Source organism: Cydia pomonella, chromosome 22 (assembly GCF_033807575.1).
Source record: "Cydia pomonella isolate Wapato2018A chromosome 22, ilCydPomo1, whole genome shotgun sequence".
NCBI lineage: Eukaryota > Metazoa > Arthropoda > Insecta > Lepidoptera > Tortricidae > Cydia > Cydia pomonella.
The window spans coordinates 6,461,162-6,486,396 of record NC_084724.1 but is presented as its reverse complement, the minus strand read 5'-3'; the positions used below and the strand labels follow the sequence as shown (position 1 = coordinate 6,486,396).

Genomic DNA, 25,235 nt, shown 5'->3' with positions numbered 1-25,235 from the left:
GCAGGATATTCGCTAGATCTGGACGCTCTCTAATAGACTATTTATAAAACCTCATACTTAGAGAATCGGCTGGAACCGAGAAATGACCCTTGGACATAATTAATACGAAACAATTTTTTACGAAACCGCACTCTAACAAATATTTTCCTAACAGTCCATAAAACAAACTACTTTATAACTTATGACTTAACGTGATCTGGAGCCAACTATAGAATAAATTCTCAACGCGTTCGTTTAAACAAATATACACATAATTATATGCAAATTCGTAAGGTCGAGGTCGACATGCAACATTTGTATGGACGACGTTTGGTGCCAATTTTTTGCTTAAGTATAATTTATTATTAGTCGAGATTTAAATGTGAGCGGAACTCTGTATATAAAAACCTTTAATTATATTTGGAAGCATTTCTTATACTAGTCTATCTCACATTAAATCAAAAGAAGTATTTGAAGTGTGTCTTCGTACTATGAAGACGAAGCCCGCGCTGTGGATTGATTTTGCATAATATACGTACGTTAGACATGTACCTAGTTGGTTGGTACGACGTTATTAGTTACCACACCACGTAGCATTTATCTAATTTTTGAGTAGTTGAATCAATAACTTAAACTTCTGGTTGAATTGATGAACCGCAATCACACTTGAAGGAATGTTATTCCGTTTATAGTTGGATTTATTTATGCATAGCTTTCTAGTTCATCGGTCCCCGATATGATTGTGTGTTTTACTAGACAACCTAACTGGGCACAAGATTATCACGATCTTAAGATCAGTAGCATGGACTTTTCCCTCTCCATCTGACCTTTGACTAGATCTGAGGTTTACCCATGACTGTTTGGCTCCACGTAACTGCCCATGACGAGGCAAGCACGTCACAAATATCCTTTTAAGCAATACTTATAACGATGACGCGTCTAGCGGGGCTATAGTCAATTTTATTGGGAGAGTGGAGAGTACGTTCGTGTTTGGACTCGAAAGACGCACTCTATGAAGTATTCCTCATTGATATTATTTTTCTGAAATTGGGTATACCTATTAGTCTACGCTTTTTGCAAACACTGTTTAAAAATATGACTCTGTAAGCTGTAGACCTCGCGAGCGTAGCTTACAACACAATAAAGGTATAGCTCCGCCATTTTGAAAAAATCCAAAAACTTAATAGACAAAAAATATGTATTTATTTAATCATAGAACGTGTTGAACTAAATTTCACGAGAATCGGTTGAGAATTGCGACCTGTAGAGGAGAACATCCGGAGTAATCCGGACATACGAAAGCATTTGTGTCCAAGGTGAAACGGGGACCTACGCTACTCTCGGGCAAAAAACCTTTTTTTACGTTTTAACTAATTTAAGATTTTTGTAATAGTTAAGTAGGTAGTTTGAAGGTATTTAGTTATGGTATTTTTTGGACTTGTGTTAAATGTGAATGTATTTAACTAGTTAACAAGTATACGTATTTATAATGAGATTAAACATACAAAAGAAATAATGGCCACAATCGATCACATACAACTATACTTGGATATAATTGGACGTGTTCGTAGGTGTTTCCATTATAGCCAGTGGGTCACTGGTCCAGGTTGGCGGATCCTTGACACTTTTGTACATTATGTAGTTAAGATAAGGTCTCTAATGACTAATGATACAGGTTTTCTTGAAATTTGTTAAAACAAATGTTTATAAATTTGTTTAGTATATAAGTGTAACACGAAGGAACCCGAAAGATTTTAACCACGCATTTCTGAGGCCAAAAGAAGGAAAAAGTATTATATGAGTAAGGTCAATTTCGCCAATTTTTTTTTCGTTTCTTTGAATGTATTTGTACATAAAAATCAAATGTTATTAGTAAACCTGTAATTTTTTTAAATAACCTAGTTTTTGCCAGGTGTTATTTGTCACTTTCTTACATCTATCAATTAGGAGTATCAGACTCCGTCTCATAGTAGCAACACGGCATCAAAAAGGCGTTTAGTGCTAAAGTAACAATAAAAATGTTTTTTTTTTCAACCGGAATTAACTCTGAAACCAGGCGAATTCCAGTAAAGTTAAAGGACATTTTAGCCTTTAAAAATGATCAGGACTACACTATTAAAATCTTTCGGGTGTCGGGGTCGTGAAACTCCGTGTATACCGTAATATCATAGTAAAAACAATGGAGTAATCAACGTTATTTTAACAAAAGTTCTCGTAATGTTATCCCTAAAGTGGTATTTCAATGAGATACCAAATCAGTATGATTAGATAGGTTCATAAGATGACCTCCATAATCCCTTAAATTTAGAAGCCTACGAAATGAAAATATTTACAGTGAGTGAGTCAGCGAGTAGTGAAAGAGAAAATCGGACCGTGAAAATGTTAGTTTCCTCCCATTGATTTTTATATATCGAAAGTATTGGAATTAGCCCACTACTGTGTCGTATTTTTTCTAAACGTAAGCACGTTGAAATTCTATGAAATATAGTATATACGTGCACAACAGCAGTTTTAACCGACGCATGTCAGCTTTATCCGTATATTGTGTAATTTTCGTGTGATAAAGATATGGATCTAATGGCGGTTGGCAGCTATTCAGTGTTTTTATGAACCACAATTATGTTCTAGACTTATGAAACGTTTTCTTGGTGTTTAAAATGTTAACCATTATTTTTTATACTCGAGAATAAAAATAGTTTTGAAATTAAATTAAAAGATAAGTTCTTTGGGTAGCCTACGATATCTCAGATGGTAGGGGGCGGTGTAAAGCCGCGAGTTCGGTAATTACCCAAAAGCGGCATTTTTTTTATAGTAGAAGTACCTTCATTTCATACATTTAGATTTTCTATACTTTTTTTTTAGCATTAGAAAGAACTCCATAGATGTAAGCGGGCATTTTTTATCAGGTTCTTTAATTGTTAATAGTAATGGAATTATCTAATGTAGCATGGTCAATACTTATAATTTACTTCTTACCAAAAAAGTGCCTGAAACGGCTATTCTGAGTACGAAACTTAAGGTAGTTTTAAGCGACAAAATGACAATATTATCCTGTGTTGCACAATTCTCGTGTGATCATAAAGATAGGGATCTAATAGTGTTCCGCAATTATTTACCCTCTTATTCATAGACGTGTACTAAAGTTACGATGCCGCTGATCATCGTTTGTCCCTTTCCGACGTATTGGTATGATGGAAAGGGACAAACGATGATCAGCGGCATCGTAACTTTAGTACACGTTTATGAACAAGAGGGTTAGTGAACAAGTTAACTACAGGCTTTTGAAATGTTTTCTTGATATTAATAACGTTGGGACATTTAAATGAGTAAACTAACACGCATTGCACCTAGCATACATTCAAGCTAATGGACTCACTCGTTGCCATGGTTATATCCTGGGTCATTTTATAAAACTGATTTTATACTATTTAAACTGAATAAACAATCATTTTTGTGGTACAAATTACTCTTTTACAGTTCGTGTCATTCACGATGACGCACAGACTTATCAAATCTAATCTTTAATAATATGGCAATACAAGTCAAGGCACACATCTTCGTGAATGACACGTTCTATTCCAATGTGCTGCAACATTCTTCTGCTGATGTCTCCTGGCTGACGGGACAAAATAATAATAAATAGTTGACCAACCCAAATACCTAAACCTATTTTTCCTAGCTATTAAGCTTATTGAGAATGAAACCTAAAGTAAAATATTAAGATATTGATAAATAAATAAATATATATTGTACATATAACTAAATAATTCTGAAATTTGGTTTCAGCCTCAACGATTGTATTGCACAATTTGAAAGATGACGTATTTTTATCAATTTTAGCATTTTAAACACGAACTTCATCCAAAAATAAAACTTGTATCAAAACACAAAAACACGACTTACACAAACTAGATCCACCACAAAAAAGTCACTAGTCACTGTAAAAAAAAAAACTTTAAAAAAATCGTTCACGATCACTGGCCGGTATTTCTTCTCAGCGGCATAGATCTTTCGCGGTAAGCGTTCGCGAGTGGAATGGCTAGGTGTGAGCAATCGGTGCTCGCGGATAACTTCCGAATCCCACGCGGTGCAGGGGTCGAGAACATTGCGGTATTTGTGATTGTATTGATAGGATTTTTTGTCTATGCGTAATGAGCCATTATACAAGTCTATTGGTAAGGTTTCTCTGAAGTATTCAGAATTATAGTCCACAATTCTTTTAATTTCGAAATAGGCAGGGAAATCACTTAGTCCTCCAACATAAAAAGCCGCTATCTCTTTAACTGCATTACTTGCGCGACCTTATGATTGGACGATGTCTTTATAGATCTAACTGACAATAACTAAAAACTCAGCATAGTTTACAAATAAGTATGCAAGGGAGCTAAGCTATATGCATTATGCACTAAATACTATTCATGTTAAATACATCACAAAAAGAACTTTAGCATATTACAAGATGCATTAAACCTGAGGGCACGGTAATAGAGTCCTTTAAGTCACCTGCAATTTTCTCTGAGAATACAATAACTGCAGGCACGTTATCGGCGTAAACCTAACTTTCTTATCGGAAAACTCATTATCCAGTAACCTGATTTCATTGTTTCACGGTACAGGTTTTATAATAGTACCTTACTTCCGAATCCCACGCAGGGATCGTCAACATTTCGCTACGCCTCACTGGGCGTTTATTGCGATTGTGTCGTACACAATGACTGATTGATGGTGTAGGTCAGACATAATGGCGGGACTGTTTACATGCATAATAGTAAAGGTTTATAATAAAACATGAACATGTCACCAACAAATGTTGCCGACATCTGGTGATATCAACCTTGATGACTTGGCTATTTACTGATGTCATTTATTTGAAAAAATCGACGACACGGTAGCCTCTAACCAATTAAGTGTTTTTGACCGGGTCATGATCAAATACTTTTTAGTATAATTTTCATTTATTAGATCATCTTCTGACTATATTACTTTTTATATCGATATTAGTAGTTATGTAGAAATTTTACTTGCAATTTTTAATTTTGTAATTAAAAAGAAAAACGTGAAACTGCTGACCGTTTATGTAAATAAACCAATATAATAGGACATTCTTACACAAATTGACTAACAAGGAAACGGTCCGGTTCCGATTTGATTTATATATGTTATAGAGTACTCTAAAATAACGGACACGTATTTTTTTTTAGCTGCCCAAAACCAACCTATTGGGAAAAATTGTCCTCCAAAGTACTAAAAAATTACTAAATCTTCTAACTCCTATAGAAAGTGATCTCAAGCAACTTGCTAGTTAATGGCTGGTTTGAGTATATGTTTGAGAGCGGGAAAAATTAATGAGCACGTGTTTTGTTATATCTGCTTAAACTCAAATTTTCCTAAAAAAACACCTGTCTTTATGTGTATCTTTAGCGATAAGATATTATAAAACTTCGAATGTAGATTTTTTTAGGAAAAAATGAGTGTCAGCTGATATAACAAAACACGTGCTAATTTTTTTTTGCTCTCAAACATATACTCGTCGTAGTACAGAGTTGAGTTATTTTAGACTACTCTATAACATATATAAATATAAATCAAATCGAAACCGGACAGTTGGGTACCTTTCCTTGTAAGCCCCACAGTAAGCTCAAGAAGGCTTGTGCTTCTCCGCCTCTCTCACTGACCGATGACATCTGCTTTGACTCTCTAAGTTTGTCTCATTTGCGAGGTTTAATCTTTATAATGTAAAGTAATAAACTTTACATTATAAAGAACAAACTCTCTTATATTGTAATGTTTAGATAGTTACTCGTATTTGTTCTTTGATAAGCGCTGGTGGCCTAGCGGTAAGAGCGTGCGACTTGCAATCCGGAGGTCGCGGGTTCAAACCCCGGCTCGTACCAATGAGTTTTTCGGAACTTATGTACGAAATATCATTTGATATTTACCAGCCGCTTTTCGGTGAAGGGAAACATCGTGAGGAAACCGGACTAATCCCAACAAGGCCTAGTTTACCCTCTGGGTTGGAAGGGCAGATGGCAGTCGCTTTCGTAAAAATTAGTGCCTACGCCAAATCTTGGGATTAGTTGTCAAGCGGACCCCAGGCTCCCATGAGCCATGGCAAAATGCCGGGACAACGCGAGGAAGAAGATTTGTTCTTTGATAATTTTCACTGTAGCTATAATATGGTTTAAATTAATTTGTAACTTTTGCGCTTACTTGTTTTGGATCTCGTGCTAGTTTCTAAGCCATAATATGCATTTGCATGTTTCTCATAATATTGTTAAGTAAAATAATAATGTAAAATAAATAAAAAGAATAAAACACGTTAAACACTCACTTTTAAAACAACTTGTACCAAACTATACTTTTCTTATGTTCGACGATATACTAGTAGCAATAAAAAATGGTAAGTTATATACTACCTAAGCCAGGTAAACCGCTGTTATGACTGTTCCAGACGCTGTGGGACATCTCACCTCTTATTAATACTGTGCAAAAGAGACAAATGTCGTGCGACGTGCGAATTCACAGCTAGTCAACGCACAGGTGACTCTTTTAAGAAATCACGTAGGGAAATCCAAAAAATCATCGACAACGTCAGACTCGTCGAGTATAAAAATTCTCAATCTTCCTCATTGATCGAGCTTTACCTAGTTGGTTACTAAGTTCTGTTACCAGTTTTCACGGAATAAAAGGAAATAGGTAGCGATTTTTAACTATTAATGTATGCAGTTGTAAAGCTTATTTACAAGTTATAAGCTTACAATACAACCTAATAAACATTGTTGTTCTGGTTTTGCAGAATTACTTATTGTACTCGGCAAAATTGCGTAAAAAACACGTCAAAAGTACGTTCCCTGTTCATGTCGTTTTTAAATGCTACTCATTTCTAATCATATTAAGGATGTATTGTAAGGATGCCTTGCACAGTTCGATAGCTTTATTATTCATCTTTAAGTATATAGTTTACGTGGGTTTCTTTGATTAAATACATATTCTAGAGTTTTCTAAGACCGCCTCCTGCACAATTGTCTAAATCTATATGTTTTCAAGCGAAACTGAGAAATATGCAATGTTTGGAAGGGAATATCTTAAGTATAAACTAGAAAAAAAAAATGAATGTCAATTTATTTTCTTAAATCGTTTTTTTTACAGCCAATTTCACTGCGATATAACAGTAATGATCATGAGACTTTGTAGTGTAATGACAGCACAGCAAAGGTGAAACGGAAATAATAGTGGAGTAAGGCAATTGTAACATATGACAAAATGACCGTGGCAACATATAATTCAAGTTGCAGCTAATTGGATACAACGGGTACTTCAAGTTTTACCCTAGTTGACCTTTTCTACTAGAAACCGCAATATTTTTTTATACGTTAGCCGCAATAACCCAAAAAACTTCACCCAATTATTTTTTATATGATGGTATTATCACTATATCTTATAAAACCACCCCGCCGCATCGGTCCGTCTGTATGTTAGCGATAAACGGAAAAACTACGGAACGGATTTTCATACGGTTTTCACCTATATAGAGTGATTCTTGAAGAAGCTTTAGGTGTATAATTTGTTAAGGTTTCCCCGTGCGAAGTTGTGGCGGGTCGCTACAACTTCGCACGGGGAAACCTTAACAACTTCGCACGCGCAACAATAAAACGACGTTGACTTCAATTGAATATAATAATTGAATTTAATTTAGAAGTTGTGGTACTTTTAGGACCTAAGGTCAAGAGCAGACCCCATTATTTAATTAACAACAGGCAGCGGCGCATGGTATTTGATTAGAATCAGATTGAAAATGAAAAATATGAAATATCTTGTAAACCAGGCGTTCTTTGCGTTAGGTTATATAACTTTTGCATAGGCATTGAAATCTAAGGTTAAAGTTAATCGGATTGCACATGTTTGTTTAAAATATTAAGTATATTAGCAAGCTTAAGTAATTGTAAAGTGAGTCTTATGAGAATTGCCTGAATAACAGCTGTATACGCTCATTGGATATGATACACCCCTTATTATGTGCATTATATTTCTAAGCACACAATACGTTCTATAAGAACGGCTATAACATTACAGTAATGATCATGAAACCCTTGTAATGACACACTGCAGCAGGTGAAAACGCCAAGTAATGATAGTTCACTCATATGGAACATACGACAAACTGTGTGCTAGGTTTCTACACTTAATTGAGCGTTAGTAGACCTTATTTCCTTGCAATATTAATAATTGTATTAATTAACCACTCACTTGCTTTTGGTAACTGTGGTTACCAGGTGTCACCCTTATTTTATTATAATAATAGAAGTCACTAAAAAATGTGAAGCAAGTGGGTGGCTATAGACCTCCTTCCATTGGCTTCAAAACTAATCATTTTATATTTGATTACCGGTTATACGTAGTTGTAACGGATCTAAGGATCAAACTAAACACACTAAACTAATAAGTTCTAAAGAAATGAGAACAATGGTTTATCCTGTAAAAATGAGAAAGACAAAAACTATAGTTTTCCCTTGACATACAATGTTTTGTAAAAATAATTGTAATGCAGTAACGAGCAAGAGAGTGCCTTATTATGGTTACTTTCAAAAGAAGTTTGAGTGGGAGGTGATAATTTGGGGAAATGTTAATGTACGTAATACGACTACGTTTGCAATTTAATTGCCGATTTTTAAGGCGTACAGCCGTCGTATAATATACAATACTAAAGGGTCAAATATATAATGGTTGTAAATCAATGTGTCTAACACACTCTTGGCTTTTTTTCAATTTACACAAAACCGTATGTGTCCCACTTACAAGGAGTCACATTTGACTCATGACATGAGTCATGAGATAGAGAAAGTGGAAAATCCAGGACGTCAAATCTTATACTTTATTCATCATCAGATTTTTACCAGATTAACGTAGAAAGTGGTGATGTATTTTTTTATGTTTGTACTAACTGCATCACTTTAACCGACTATTGGTGGACCTTAACCCCCTTATTCATAGAACTTTACGGGCCTGATTTAGTTAAATTATGTTTTATCCCTTTCTTACAAATACATAAGTCAAAATGACAGATAAAGACAAACTATTCATAGCTAATTCAGGCCAGTTACGCGTTTATGAATAATGCTATTAGTCTTGGCAATACGGCTTACGAATTATCATTATCAGTTAACATCGTATTTACGATGTTTCTATTGGCATGGCATGTCCACTCTTTCGGATTCTACTAAGCTGGGCAGAGACTAGGGTTTAGGTTCAGTTTAGTATTTGTATTCATTTCATGTAGATAAATTATAATAACTTATATAAGGAAATCACGAATGCGGTTTAAATTTGCCAGGTTCCATATATAAACTTTTTTGTCTTCCATTCCGAGGTTAACTGGATCGAGGCCCTTACAGGGACTTCTTTAGTCTCTTTGTTGGCTCACTTTTGTTTTCATTTCAGGGACTTGTAAAGACGGACTTTGCCAATTAGTACGATCTTCTTTTATGCTTATTGAGATAAATAAATAAACAGAATAAACGCTATGCGTCCAGCTTTAACATGCAAACGGCCAAGGAGTGGAATTCACTTCCTGCAAATCTATTCCTTATCCACTATAACTTGGATCTTTTTAAATCGAGAGTGAATAGATATCTTTTAGATACCCAAGCATGTTCCATCCTAGACTGCATCGGCACTTACCATCAGGTAAGATTGTGGTCAAATGCTACCCTTTTTAAAAAAAAAAGTGTTGGGATTAAATGACAGTACCTACGGTAGGTATAACGATATCAAAGATATCTTATTTAAAATCTACGTCGGCACATGTCTTCTTAAGAATGTAACGATGTCAAAAGTTGTAAATACTCATATGTGTAATAATTAATGAACTTGTTTATCATAAACTAGCTTCTTACCACGACTTCGCGTGGAATAATACTGACCAAAAATAATTTAAATCCGTTCACTAGTTTAAGCGTGAAGAGACAACGGACAGACAGCGAACAAGTTTCGCATTTACCTCTATAACATTAGTAGGTATGGATTACCACTAAAATGGAAATGCGGTAGCCACGAAACGACCTGATATTCTGCTTACATAGTCAACAGATCTCTGACGCACTTACTTGCAAATATCGTTTGACAAATTCTATCGAGAACACAAACAGGTCCAGTAAACTAGCACAAAATTAGCACAATAGTGATTTGGTGAATTTCAAGAGTATTCAGCAGGTCAGGCCATTTCGTCAACAACTTTCTCGTACTCGCCTATTGATTCGTTCTGAGCCCAATTTCGGACACTATACTTTTTTGAATTTGCTACAACTGTAAATTAACGTAATAGTAACGTACGTTAACAATTTTGGATTTTTTATTTTATTAGTATTTTTGCCAAAAAAAAAAACAGCAGAACATCTACGCAAACATTAGGTACAAAACCATAACATTCAACAGTTACTTTAAGTGTTAGTCGCTTGAAATCTATACCTTGGTTTGTGAAAAATACTCAATGCTAGAATATAATGAATGAATCAAGGACTGTTTGGCTATCGACAAATTCAACTATTTGTTAAACTAAGCTATCTACTTTACTTACTAGGACTGCGGAAGTTCATACCAAACACAAATAAGGATATATCTCTACAGATCGCATAAAAAAATATCTTCTACACTAATTGCTCCATTCTCAATTTCTCACTGTTCATCTCTTTTTGCAAACCTATTAGGAAATGGTAAAGACATTTGGGGCTTAGTGTCATCCGCTACTGATGAGGACTGTACAAAATCAGTTTAGAAATTGACTAGGTCAGGCCATTTCGTCAACAACTTTCTCGAGCTAAGCCTATTGAGGTGTAGCAGCAGATTCGTTCCGTCACCAGCAATTTCGGACAATTGTAGTTGTTGAATGGACATTGTGCAAGTAAGGAACAACGGTTAGGATTTGCATTTGGAAATGATTAACATAATTATCGTGTTGCTGGCCTTGAATGGAAGTGTCTGAGCCCTTGGAGTCACACAAAAGAACTTGTTGTTTCAGCCGTGAGATGGCAGGTTTTGAATTTGTACTCTTTCTATTAAAGCATACGTTCGTTTCGCTATCGTCGTCGTTATCGTTTTACTAGACTGTTATTTTCAAATTCAGGGATTTGGTTACTACAGATATCTATATCGGATGTGGCCTGTAACACAAGCAAATTATTAAACCAAATATACATCAAAGGGTGACAATTTCATTCAATAACTTTTAAAATTATGAAGTGTTTAGACTTCCTATTTTTCATACAAATTAAATATTACCTTCATTATACGCTATCATCATTGTAATTGACGTTGCTTGGCACGCTATAAACATAACAAAATCAAAAACTAGTTATTTTTAAACGTCGCTAAACAAATGTTGGTCAGTTTGAGGAGTAAAGCCTAGTTATTTTTTTGCTCCTGTTACAAGCCACACCCGGTATAATGTTTAATTATGTAAAATACCGGAACCCATCTTTATTCCTAGGCACAGAAATAATGGTTTGATGCTGTCTTATAGTTTGATATTAATTTTGATACCTACTTAAGCCACATTGCAGGACAAAAAATATCTTGGCAGAATACATGTAAGTACAAAGTAATCTCTAGTTTGTGAGAGAGAGATTCACGATGACGCGAAGATTTGTCAAATCTAACCTTTAATAACATGACAATATGAATCAAGGCACGCGTCGTTGTGAATGACACTATCTATACAGATACGTATTATTTTGACAATAAATTGATGTCCTGTACCCCTAGTGTAAATTTATTCGATATCGTAACGTGACGTACGCGTTCGCGTTAAGTCTCATTTTGTATGGGATTTTGAGTTTCCAAAACGTCCCGCTTGGCGCGCTGTTTCTAAATCCCATACAAAATGAGACTTAACGCATACGCGTACGTCACTTCACGCTATCGAATAAATTGACACTAGGGGTTCAGATAATTATGAGGTGTATTTCACCAGAGTAATAGTTATCAATATCCAATATCCCACTTTACAAGTACAAATATCATCAGCATTTATAATAATATAATAATAATTCAGCCTATATACGTCCCACTGCAGGACACAGGCCTCCTCTCATGCGCGAGAGGGTTTAGGCTATAGTCCCAAGGCTGGCCCTATGCGGGTTGGGGATTGGGGACTTCACATAAACCTTTGAATTGTTTCGCCGATGTGTGCAGGTTTCCTCACGTTTTCCTTCACCGAAAAGCAAGTGGTAAATATCAAATGATAACCAGGATTTGAACACGCGACTTCCGGATTTAAAGTACGACGTCATATCTAAAGAGCATATAATCACTACGTCTTATCATATCCATATCCACTCGGCCACCCCCACTCCAGCATTTATAAAATAACATACATTTATAAATTACTTATCCCAACAATATCTCATTGAATTTAGGCTAACAATATTGTGTGTTATGCTTATTAGTGACACTTTCGCCAAAACTCGACACACTTCCTGTCTCTAAACAAATTGTAACATTTCGTGCCGTTTGTCACACATGTCCTTTTTAGGATGTGCTAAGTTGTCACATAAAATTTTTAGATATCAATAGAGACCTAACTGTTAACACGTAAGGTTGAATTTAGCATACACTAATGATGTCCCTTATTTTGAACTGTTCCAATGCAAATATTTGAACGAGGTTATTTTTAAGCGACATGTCAACAATATTACTCTTTTCTTTACGTTTTGTTAGACAATGAACTAAATAAGTGTATGCAAGAAAGTAAGTAGGTATTGTAGATACAAATAACAAGGTATTAAGTATCGAAAATAGAGTAATGGTAACTTAAAAAATCGGACAAGTACGAGTCGGACTCGCCCTCCGAGGGTTCCGTACTTTTTAATATTTGTTATTATAGCGGCAACAGAAATACATCATCTGTGAAAATTTCAACTGTCTAGCTATCACGGTGACAGACGGACGGACGGACGGACAGCGGAGTAGTGATAGGGTCCCGTTTTACCCTTTGAGTACGGAGCCCTAAAAATCGGAAAGACACAAAGAAACGTAAGAGAGTCTTCACCGAGACCACGGGGTCAACGCCGTCCTCGAAACACCGTGGGTAAATTTAAAACTTAATTTTACGCGATTTAGTCCCGTTTTAGTTAATAATAATGAGTAAATATCGTGAAAGTTTAAATCAGCAGTTTCAATATTATTGCCGCTAAGGATCTAAGTTATTCTTAATGTGAGTCATAGGTACTTATAGGTAGGTAAAGAAATTGTCAAACCTCATATTACTTAATACAATACCTATGCTTTTCGTTTTTGCATTAGATCGATTTCATTCAATGGAAATTTTCTTGCAGTTTTAAGCAATTATGAGGTTCTGAGAAATGATCGGAGCGAAATTCATTGTTTACTTCGCGTGTCTAATATCACTATTAATTGTTTGATTTCTAGAAATGGTGTCGATGCTTAGGTTTCTTATTTCAGTGACGAGTTAAAACAAAAGGTGCTAATAAGTATTTTGGAGGTTGTCAATAAAGATAACTTTTCTGTTGCATTTTTATTGGATTACAATCGCTAAATTATTTCAGATAATCAATTTTCCAGTAGCATTTTTAAGCCGGCAGCGCCTTTTTTTGCAACTCCTTTATTTTACTCATAAGTCTATTTCTCATACATTTACTGTTCTGTACCCCAAGTGTAAATATTTTCGACAGCGAAACGTGACGTACGCGTTTGCGTTAAGTGTCATTTTGTATGAGATTTTTGACTTTCCAAAACGTCCCGCTTGGCGCGCTGTTCAAAAACCCATACAAAATGAGACTTAACGCAAACGCGTACGTCACGTTTCGAAATCGAATTTATTTACACTAGGGGTACTGTTTTATAAAAGATAGCCGTAAGTTATAAACATAACATACAACTTACAGGGAAGGGTACCCAACTGTCCGACTCCGATTTGATTCATTTTGATATATGTTATAGAGTAGTCTAAAATAACGGACACGTATTTTTTTTTTAGCTGCCCAAACTCAACCTATTGGGAGAAATTGTCCTCCAAAGTTACTAAATCTTCTAACTCCTATAGAAAGTGATGCTCAAACTTGCTAGTTAATGGCTGGTTTGAGTATATGTTTGAAAGCAGCAAAAAATAATGAGCACGTGTTTTGTTATATCGGCTAAAACTCATTTTTTCCTAAAAAAAATCGACATTCGAAGTTTTATAATATCTTATCGCTAAAGTTACACATAAAGACGGGTGTTTTTTTAAGAAAACTTGAGTTGAGAATCAAATCGAAGTCGGACAGTTGGGTACCCTTCCTTGTTAGTCCGAGGGAAGCATTTCGTAATTTAAAGTGGGCCACGAGAATACAAAGACGGTCTGTTAATGAATACCCTCTTTGGTACACTCCGAATATCAAAAATTGATCTCATTGGCCGCCCAAATGAATATTTATCAAACAGATACATCTAGGACCCATTTCTCGAACGGTATTAGCCTACTAATATTAGTTCACGAACTGTCAAGTCGTATGGGTTACCATGGCAACACAATAATAATATCAGACTAATACCGTTCGAGAAATGGGCCCCTACAAGCAATAAATACTAGTCGATACTGAGTTCACCCTACTTGCGATGTTGGAGGCCCTAGGATTGGTTTATGTATAATTTTGCTAAATTTAGAAACTAAGTAGCTGAGTTTAATAACGATTCTGTTTTAGTTTAGTTTATACCCCACCCAATTATATTATTTATTATTAATAATAATAAACCCAAGTAACTGGTTAACGCAAAACAAAGACGTTTGTTTGTGCTTTGGCCCTAATACGTAAGCGCCATTGTCATCGTTTCTTCATTATAACGTCTTTGTCTCAGAAAATCAACATAATTATTATACGTAAAATATCAAGTGAAATATTTGATGCGTTTACCTAAAAGTACGGTATATGAAAAAGGTGCCTTGGGGTGATTCAAGAACACAAAAAAATCTAATATTGCTTTCATATAAAAATATCTTTGAAGTAGTTTTCAATGTTTAAAAGTTAAGTAAACGTCATAATTTTGTTAATGTTTGACGTTTAAAATAACACTTGCGCGGTCTGGGATATCAAAATAGCTGCCAACTTATCTTGGTCTGATTCTAAATCTGTCAAGCTTACGTTCAGTCAGAGCACATTTTTATTAGAATTTATTCCACATAACTTGTAATAAGCATACAAATTAAAATGGCTAAGTTTTCACTATTTATTCCTAGGAATACACAATTATATTATCCATTACAATTCAATACGGTACCCCACAAAAAATCTAACACCGCTTATTATCATACAATTCAATGCAATTAACTGTTACCAATCTGGCGCAAGACTAAGATCAAATTACTTTCAACTGCAAAAACCGTTACATTCTTATAAGATAATAGCTCTAATGTAACTCATAACGTGATAATATAGTACTTAAAGTTAGCGCCCAAACTAGTGCAAAAAATTACGTAAAAAGCTAAGGCCAAATTATTATGAATTTGATACTTCTACCGTCGCTATCAGATACATCGGAGCGGCCATAGTGCTCTCAAATATATTCGAACACGCTTCTATTGCCTAGGCGTTAGAGTGCGTGTTCAGATATTTTTGAGCACCTCGGCCGCTTCGATATATCTGATGGCGACTGTACATAAAATTAATAAGATACCGATTGGTGATAAAAAAGAGCATTGACTGTAACAAATTGCTAAGCGCTAACGGACATTAAAGTTTATATTTGCTTGTAATTGACTCTAGTTACTGAATAAAAAAATAAGATTCGTCGTTTTCAAACAAAAAATGGAAACGTAACTAGATTTTGAGCACATTTGTTTGTAATTTATAACTAAGTCTAGACTAGCCATGAGATAAATTAACGTTGTGACATAAACATTTTGAGTTTTTGCGTCAGTCCCGTTTTGGTAGGGAATTCACAGGCCATATGTTGACCTTGGTAAAAAAGAGACAGAAGATAATGGTGGTCATAATGACTTAGGCCTTTTGTCTACGCAGGGGTGTATTACGTGGCTTGAGCAGGTTTCTTGCACAACCATTTCGAGTCCTTACTAGTATAGTAAGGTGCTTTGGGGTAATTCAAAACTATTTGTAGATTAGTCGTAGTAGAGTAAATTATGTTGTTTAATATTTCATCACCTAGTCATTAGAGATGAAATAGAGATGTATATTATTTGCATTTAGAAATATGTTTTTTTATTGAGTTATAGGCATTTTTTATTTGGGTATTTTCAACTAATTTGGAAGGGTTTTGAAACAGTCGTTTAACGTTTGTTCTTGTTTAAGATTAAAATACTAATTATTTTTAACAAACAGTATATCTAAAGTAACATAAATATACCTACGTAGAAGTACTCACAGACAATCTATCTATATAACATTTCGCATATCAAATGAATGCATAGCATGTTTATATACGATTTTCGTAATTACGACAAACCACCTTATTATAATTGCAAAAGTGTTTTTATTTTGTATTTGCCTCGCCAATAAGAAATGTGGAATGGCTAGGAAGGAAGACAGGCGGTAGTATGGGCCGCATTTAATCCCAAAATGGCAAGAAGCAGTTTAGAATCAGCCATTGGCCGAGGTAGAACTTCTATGAAACTATTATTCATTTCACGGACATCTCTTTATATTTTTTGTGATATGGCCTTTTTGTGCTATTTGTGTAAAGTAAAATATAAAAAAATATACTTTTACACAAAAAAAAAATCCAAATCGATTTAGAAATGACGGAGTTCTGAGGCATAAAAACAATAAAACGGTGGAAAATTCTAACCTCCTTTTTCGAAGTCGGTTAAAAAATTGTCATTGATTCATATTAAATGGCAATTGATCATCATCATCATCCTTCTAGCGTTGTCCCGGCATTTTTGAATGACATCTTAAAAATCTGCTTTCATTGTTGGCCCAAACATAATAAGTTATTGGCATAAATTTCATTTATAGTACAAGCTTTTGTCGCTGACTGTACTTTTCTTACCGCAGGCAACTAATACTCATCGAGACAATTCTAAAAACCCCACACAATTAGGTTCCGTTGTTTCCTCACAGAGTTCCTATGGCCACCTCCTGTCTCCATCATCAGATCAGCTCAATGGTGCCATAATATTGCATTGTCACCCGACTTACATACAATTGTGTGCATTATAATAGCAGTACACAAGAAAATAAAAATGAGGGGAAAACTATAATTTTGGATCAATTATATTGGATCTTGTTTATAATTATTCTGCATTAGTTGATATATATTCTGCATAGTTTCAAAATTAACTGTAACCTCTACTTAAATAATATTGCAAGTAAAAAAAAAAATTGTGACAACCAGCTTTTTACTAACTCTCCTAAATTCTTATATAAACGTAAAACCCTACGGAAAAAAAAACACAATTGTGTACTATAATTGTAACTTTGTATCTTGTCTATTATGATATTTGCGTTTCTAAATATGCAAAATCAAACAAGTGTGACCTACATGTACACGATTGTCAAGTATGACTAGCTTGAAGCTACCCTGAATACTTAAGAACCAGAAAAAAAAAATACTACTTAATACATATATTACCAATATTGAATGAACTGAACTCTCTTCAGAATGGTTTTACCTTATTCCGTCTTTTATAATTCGTGTATAATTGCATGTGACACGGAAATATTCATGCCTGAGTCATAGTTATTGTGAAATTTACACCTTTGTCATTAGTTTCGAAATCATTTGTAATTTAGTATATGCCACGAGCTACATGGTTTACCTAAATCTGTATTGTATTTTATGACAAAAATACTGAATTGCAAGGCGTGAAGATTTTATGTTTGGCAATCGTGTGAAGAAATGACAATGCATAATTAAAATACCAAAATAACATTAGCGCGACACAAAAACAAAGTAACCCACATTAAGTACGCGTTATTCTTTGTTTTACTTTACTCCATTGTAATATTGAGTTTTTATTCACACTATCCTAAGACGTAAGAGTTATGTTTACTATTATGGTGTTTATAATGATGGTACCATAAATACCAGAATAATAACACTTTAGCCAAAATCGATCTCGTCGAGTATTAACAACTCAAATGATGACCTCAAAGTGTTGAAAAATGTGGATAAATAAACAAAATAGAAGGTAAACAGGTATTCCCATTCATCAAAAAGGCCTACAGGCATGACAAAACGATTGTGTTGCCCTATTATTAGCACCAAACGTCGTCTAAAAACACAAATATATACCATATATCTAAATGCACTTACGACCTTTCTTTGACAGACGTTAGAAACGAAGATGTAAACAAAGTACTGTATTTATAGAAAGGGTGTAAGTGCAATAGGCTGTTAAAGAAAAATATGAGTGACTTACCTTTATCCCCCATGAGGGTTTTAGCGGAGGGTGCCTGGCCGAACGGTGCTTTAGGCACGATAGCAGCCCCTTTATTCTTCTCAAATAGGGCTTTACGCTCCCTAAGGGACATCTCTGCTGGGTCTTTGGCCTTCGGGCTCCCAGCTTCGAACATAGCTGCCCGGGATAGAACTGAACTTCTATCATTATTCGTTTTTGGCGCGAAGCGTTTGATAATAGGAGAAGCGTCTTTTGTTTGTACACAATTAGTTTCACTATTATGATTTTCTTCAGCAACCACCACATTATTTTCCTTGTCTTTATCACTGTCACAATTTTCCTCCACAGGCGGCGTGGGCGCTTTATATTTTTTAATTGAAGGTTTTTTTGTTATCGCCGGCTTGTGGGCCACGGCGGCAGCCATGTTGGGGGTTGCAGCTGCACTGGGGGTTGTCGATGTCCGCTTCGGCTCCTGTCGGGTGCGATCGGCGGTTTCCGTGGTGAAATCGTATACGAGCCGCGATTGGCTGGCCGAGACGCGACGGTAGCCCTCGTGTTCCTATGATTGGACGGGTGAACACGTGCTTTGGCGTAGTTGCATTGTAAAGGTCTTATGTTTTAATTGATCGTTGCGTGTTAGGACCGTTATACGACTATTGAGGTTAGATGCGTGAGACGCGCGCAGAGTCGGACGGGCAACTGACGCTTGACGGAGCGAAGTCGGGAAGCAGAAGTTTAATTTGAACTTATGTTAAGCGATTAAGAGTTAGATTCGCGTACACATGTGCGGGATGCGTACTAATTATAATATTTTTGACATGTTTAGCTACAACATGTGTCATTGGCAGTGAACTGACGATGGTTTGTTATTGCTTAACGTTTTCGACATAACCCTTTATGGGTACTTATGCTAATTCCGCTCCTATAGTAGGACAGTATTTCGTATTTACTTGGCGCCGTTCCGCGGAGCAAGAGTTGGGTGTATTAGGGATTGGATGGGATGAGGTTATTCAAGCTGCCCAGGACCGGAGTCAGTGGAATAAAACCCAGCAGGGGGTAACAGGATAAAAAGAAGTATCAAAGAGTCAGTGATTACTAGATAACTCATTCATAATTGAATTATTTTTAGAGCATCGTTAGTTATATGTATTTAATAAATAATGTAACGACTTTTTAATTTACTTTATAATATTTTCACAATTATAACTAATAAAGGTAATCTATCTTCTTCCACTAATTGCCTGCTACTACCTAAAAAGTTGCCACAGTAGGTAGGTACAATCACGGACTTTAATTGTTAATAATTAATTTAACTTTTTACTTTGCCTATAACGAAAATTAATGTACAGTCGCGACATTACTTTTCGTTATGGGCAAGGTAAAAAGTTAAACTGTAAATAGAACTGAGCAGACGTAACCGCTGACACGTAAAAACACGTAACTACGAAGCGTAACAGAGCTGCTAAGCCACTTTGACAGTAGCACCCGACTTTCAGAATACCGTAAACACAATGGAACCTTTTACACCGCGAGCCATTAACAGATTTTCATGACCAATTGCCTTTCGGGCGATAACTCGTATAGTGGTTAACGGCTATGTATGATGAACCCTCGTGGACGTCAGCTGCCCCTCCGTTGGGTTGAGGAATGGCAGCCACCGAAACACCAAAAAAATGTTTTGTCATCGCCTCGCGTTTCATACATTGTCAGATGATAGTTTAGATGCTATTGTTGAGTAATAAAATCGTCAGCCGGTTTTATCGCAGTGGAAAGAACATCAGCTGGTCACATGAACATGTAAAAAATTAACGGCTCATTAAGCACAAAACGTGGATAGTAGTGAATTCCAGCATTCAATAGAGCTATGACTCTGTTTCGAAAAAAGAAGATCAAAGGTAATGTACTTCCTCTGTGTCCCGTTGCCAATTTGAGGGGTATAACGTTAAAAATAGCGCTGTCATCCCATAATCATCTCTCATCAACCTGTCAAACTTTCTGTACAAGCTACTTTGCCATATTGGTCCTTAAATAAAATGAAATTGCATTCAGCCACACTATTTTACACATCCTGACTGTAACCGTATCTGACTGTACAACGTCTGTTTTCTATCGATTTCAGATTAAAACGTCATTCGATACTTTCTACCCTCGCTATGTATATTTGTGTTCACTTTTAATGTAAAAAGTAATAGGTATATTAGTTATACCTTATGAATGGCTTTTGTATGTACCTATAAGAATTTCATTAAGCTGATGTTATAATGCATTCTTTCGATATTAAACTGGGATTCCTGCGTACATACAGAAGTTTTTTCGGGGTTCCCCAGACAAAAGTGGGACTCCCCACGACGAATGAACATGTTTTGAATCTTTGAAGCATAACATACTTAACTTTGGAGGATTTAACAACTGGAGACGCCTTGTCTGTAATTTTCTGTACAAAACAGTCTGCCGATTTTTGCTGGGGAGGGCACGTCAGATAAACGTCAGTCCATACAATACATATGACCATTGGCCGAGGTTTCCGACAGAGGGATAAGCTCTTAAAGGCGACTCCGGTTATTAAATTCCTCTAAGTACATGACTGCAGGAATGTGGCGTTTTGTACTGGTGTCAAGTACCAGAGCTCCTGAGGATACAATGTGTTGGCTGCAAGGAGCCCGCTTGTCACTTGTTCTAAATGGGTCGACTGCTGGAGTTACTACTGTTACAAGCGCCCATAGTCCAGACTGGTGTCCGCTTATAACCAGGGGGCCTAGCCAAAATGACAATTCATGGTACGGAATTAATTACGTGAGTTTTCGGAGCATTTATTATCCCGGTAGGTTTTGTCTGTTTAATTAGACTTTGTCGATGTAAGGACAGGAGAGCCATCCATATCCATAGGCTTCTAGCAACAATCTGAGCCCTACGTTTGAATTTTTACTGCTGACCCATTTCGTACGAATGTAAAGAAGATTCCTAACTAAAAAACGTAAAAATCGAGATTGAAGAAGTTCAAAATTCTAAAGGATTTCGTTTGTGCATCGCAACCACAACACCCTTCTAAACATCTTGTTGTAATACACTTACAAAGCCAAGTTCATCATATTCATATTACAATATTAAATCCAAGGTCGCTTGCCGGGATAACGGCCCGGAAATGGTCGAAGGAACTAAAAAAAAATGTTACGTTATGATTACATTTAATAGATATTTTAACAAGCTAACGTAATTAATTTTATTCATGGATCATAAACTGTGATATATTTGTTCACGGATTGTGGACAAGAAGAAATTGTTTATTGTTTTAGTAATTTTATGTTCATGATCACTGATAATTAGAAATCACGAAACATCGCGTTTCGGCTTTGCAGATTGAGACGATGGCAATTGATTATGTAACCATACGCTGGTACCTAATTGTCTTAATTTAAGAATCATAATTCCCCTTTTAAAAACACCATACTATCACCACTATTAAACTAACAGGGATTGCTATATAAAACGACCGCGATTATATTTTTACCGTCTTCGTATCTTAAACGATAGGCAAAATTATGTCTTATTTTCATTTTTTTTGGTGATAGGTACTTATTTGGATGTTTCGCTCAGATTATTTTCCTACCATATTAAAAAATGCAAATGACACCAAACCAAAGTTGTATAACTATTTGTTACGATATACAGAACCTAAACCTTCACATAAACCACTAGCTACGCTTCATATTTAACGTGAGAATCAAGGTCGACCGAGCATGAATTGATGCGTATGATACATCGCTAAGTGTATGCACATGTACCTACAAGTACAGTCGAGTTGACCAACATCTTTTTAAGCCAATGTTCCAAAAATATATGTTCACGCGTCTAAGACACTGACGATAAGGTCGTGTCAGTATATTTTTAAAACGTTGTTAGTGGTTACTGTGAATTGACATTTGGTAACAGTGCCACCTCACACTAGCGTCTTTTGAGCGTCGGCGTCTAGTCAGCGCTATGGCAAATGACGTCGCTGCGCAGTTGCGCCAACGTTGTGTCGAGCAGCAGCCATAGAGTTGACTAGAAGCCGACGCTCGGGAGACGCTAGTGCGGGGTAGCCCTTATTGCAAAGGCATAAGGTCTAATGATGGTCAGTTAAGTGTTTTTCTTGTTAGTACAGTCGACGTCAAAGGTATGTTGTTTACATTTTTAGCCTTATTACAAAGGTTGTAAAAGAGCCCTTGAGGCTTACTTGCAGAATATATTTTTGAATTTGAATTTTGAAGGAGTAGGGTGCAAAAGTGTAAACATATCTTACATATATTTGATGTCGACTGTACGCTGTATTGCCAGTAAAAAAGGAAGTGTACTTAATGAGTACACCGTCAACGGTGATAATTGACCCACGTTGAACATTGTATTTAGCTCAAATAAAAAAACATACTTCACATTCAATATGACGTAAGATCGATTTGAGTTATACGTGATTATAGTTCTGATTTCAATTGGCGTAAATACTATAATCGCGGGAACCTTTGAATGGAGTTACGTCGCGATACTCTCACGTATGGATAGGCTTGTGAATGAGTAGAACAATTGCTATTCTTTGTTACTTAACTCATAGGTAGGTCATAGAATTTACCTGCTTATTTCATAATATCGCTAACACAAAATACCTACCCTAAATTTAGGGAGGTGTTAAAACCTAAAACTACCTAAATAACAAAACCAAACAATGGCAAAATCAAATACAGAAACAACATGTTTTCCTGGACCACGGCAAAGCTCCAGTTATAATAATATAACGTATAGATACATGGGGCCGACCGCAAACATAAAAAATCTCACTATTTGCCTCTCTATCGCTCGAATATGTGAAAAAGAACTAACAAGCGAAGTGGTTTGCGATAGGCCCTCTGATAGACAACACCCAGTCTAAACTTCACATCTGAAGTTCGTCGTTGCCGACCCTAACACTCCGCATCCTCGTTGAGCTCTGGAAACCTAGCGTTCTGGCGAGGATAAAGCTCTACCAAGAAAGGATCTTTGGAAAGTAAAGTCTTTGGTATTGGTTGATTACCGAACGTCTCTTCTCATCTGCACCTCAGTGGAAAGACAACCTAATCATTTTATGAACATAGCCCTAATAGACAACCGTTAACCTAAAACAACCAGTTTATCTAACCCCAAGCCCATATAAAGACGTCAAGCCGACAATTTACCATGTTTTAGAATTAGCCCCATCAACCAATTGCAGCCACTTAAATTTCGGGTCCCTCCAGTCATTGACATTTTGTCGATCCGTTACATTGCACTAGGTTCGGCATTCGAAGTTTGAAAATCTTACATCGATCGGACTTTACTCTGGGGCCCATTTCTCGTACGGTAAATATTAGACTAATATTATTAGTCCACGAACAGGGGCCCATTTCTCGAACGTATTAGACTAATATTATTACTCCACGAAAACTGTCAAGTCGTATGGGTTACCATGACAACACACAATAATATTGGTCTAATATCGTTCGAAAAATGGGCCCCAGCTCGCTCGCACCAATATATGAGCGCGACGTGTAGTAAGAAAGAGCAAGTTAAAAAAGATTTTTAAAGGGAGAATTACGGTTTGAGTTTGTGCGGTTCTTTAAATCGTAATTTAACAAGCTTTTTAGTTGTTAAAAATCAGCTACCTTGAAGAAGCTGTCACAGCGATTAATTTTGCAACGTTCGGTGAGGTCAACGAAGACTTCAGATTTAAAAGATTTCAAAAATTTACAAAACAGTACAGACACTACCCAAATTATAGTGATACATTTTATAAACATGTTTAACTCAGTACAGTCTATGTGCAATAATTTATGGTTGATGTAACCTCATGAAATTGTCGCACACGTTAACATTTTAAAGTGTAATTCAATATTTTCTCAAAAGTAAAGTAAAATCTTCAGACTTAATTTAAGACTGCACTCTTACAACCTTGGAGGATTTAACAACCGGAGTCGCCTTTAAGAGCTTAATCTCGCGTAATTGTCATATTTATTGTATGGACTTCATTCATATTTATTGTCGTTTTTTTGTCGTTTAATAGCCATACATTTGACTTGCCCCTCCCCCGCAATAATCTGCAGACTGATTTGTACAAAAAATTACAAACAAGGCACCTCCAGTTGTTAAAACCTCCAAGTTTACATCTGAATTGAATTCGATCTTGTGTATGTTATAAAGGTGATCTTGAATTCTAACAATGCCCAATTTATCTTAAAAAGAAGATGCAATTGCGATGGGCGTGATGGTATGCGTCTAAGAATGAACAGACGCCTTCAAAAATGATCGATGGCTGGCGCGTCACATCACAACAATTATTGAAGAGGCAATAAAGAAAGGTATCTACAGTGTTGCCAGATGGTAAGAAGTCACATTTTTCTTGATTTCCGGCCCTTGTCTGTGACATATGCGACAATCTGCGTGACTTACGACTTGGTCGCACTTGGCCGGTTTTCTTTTATAATGCAAGAACAAATATGTGACTTTATGTAATAAAAATATGACTGTTCGTCAAATGAAACGTAACTTATGACTCAAGAGTACTGGCAACACTGGGTATTAAGGTACAGAGGGCCTACCGCGAACCATGTTCGACGTGTTGCCTCTCTGTCGCACTTGTAAATTCGTACGTAAGTGTGACAGGGAGGGAACACGTCGAACGTAGTTCGCGGTAGGCCCTCTGGGGTACAGTAATCAGGGACTAACTACGTTTTAGTGAGAGTAAAAGAGAAAGATCCCCGCAATTTGCGAATTTCGGTTTTCGCGGTACAGCCCCTGGTTACTGTGTGGTTTCAGAGGAATGCTCTGTGAATGCTGCGGAAAGATGATGTGGAAGGAACTGAGGTTTTTTTAAAAAAACTACAATACGTACCGGGTTTTTCAAACAACTTTTACCTACGTAAAAAAA

The 25,235-nt window shown here is 36.1% G+C and overlaps 1 protein-coding gene across 4 annotated transcripts in view; it reads right to left on the bottom strand.

Annotated features, from left to right (window-relative positions):
• The window catches only part of LOC133530073 (anillin), a 93,780-nt gene that overhangs the window by 33,459 nt on the left and 35,086 nt on the right, over positions 1–25,235 (bottom strand). For 3 of the 4 annotated variants that reach the window (XM_061867895.1, XM_061867896.1, XM_061867898.1), the window contains one exon: positions 18,347–18,884. In XM_061867895.1, the coding sequence (XP_061723879.1) occupies positions 18,347–18,884 (538 nt within the window). The remainder of the gene's footprint in view (positions 1–18,346; positions 18,885–25,235) is intronic. The other variant, XM_061867897.1, reaches the window with a different exon arrangement.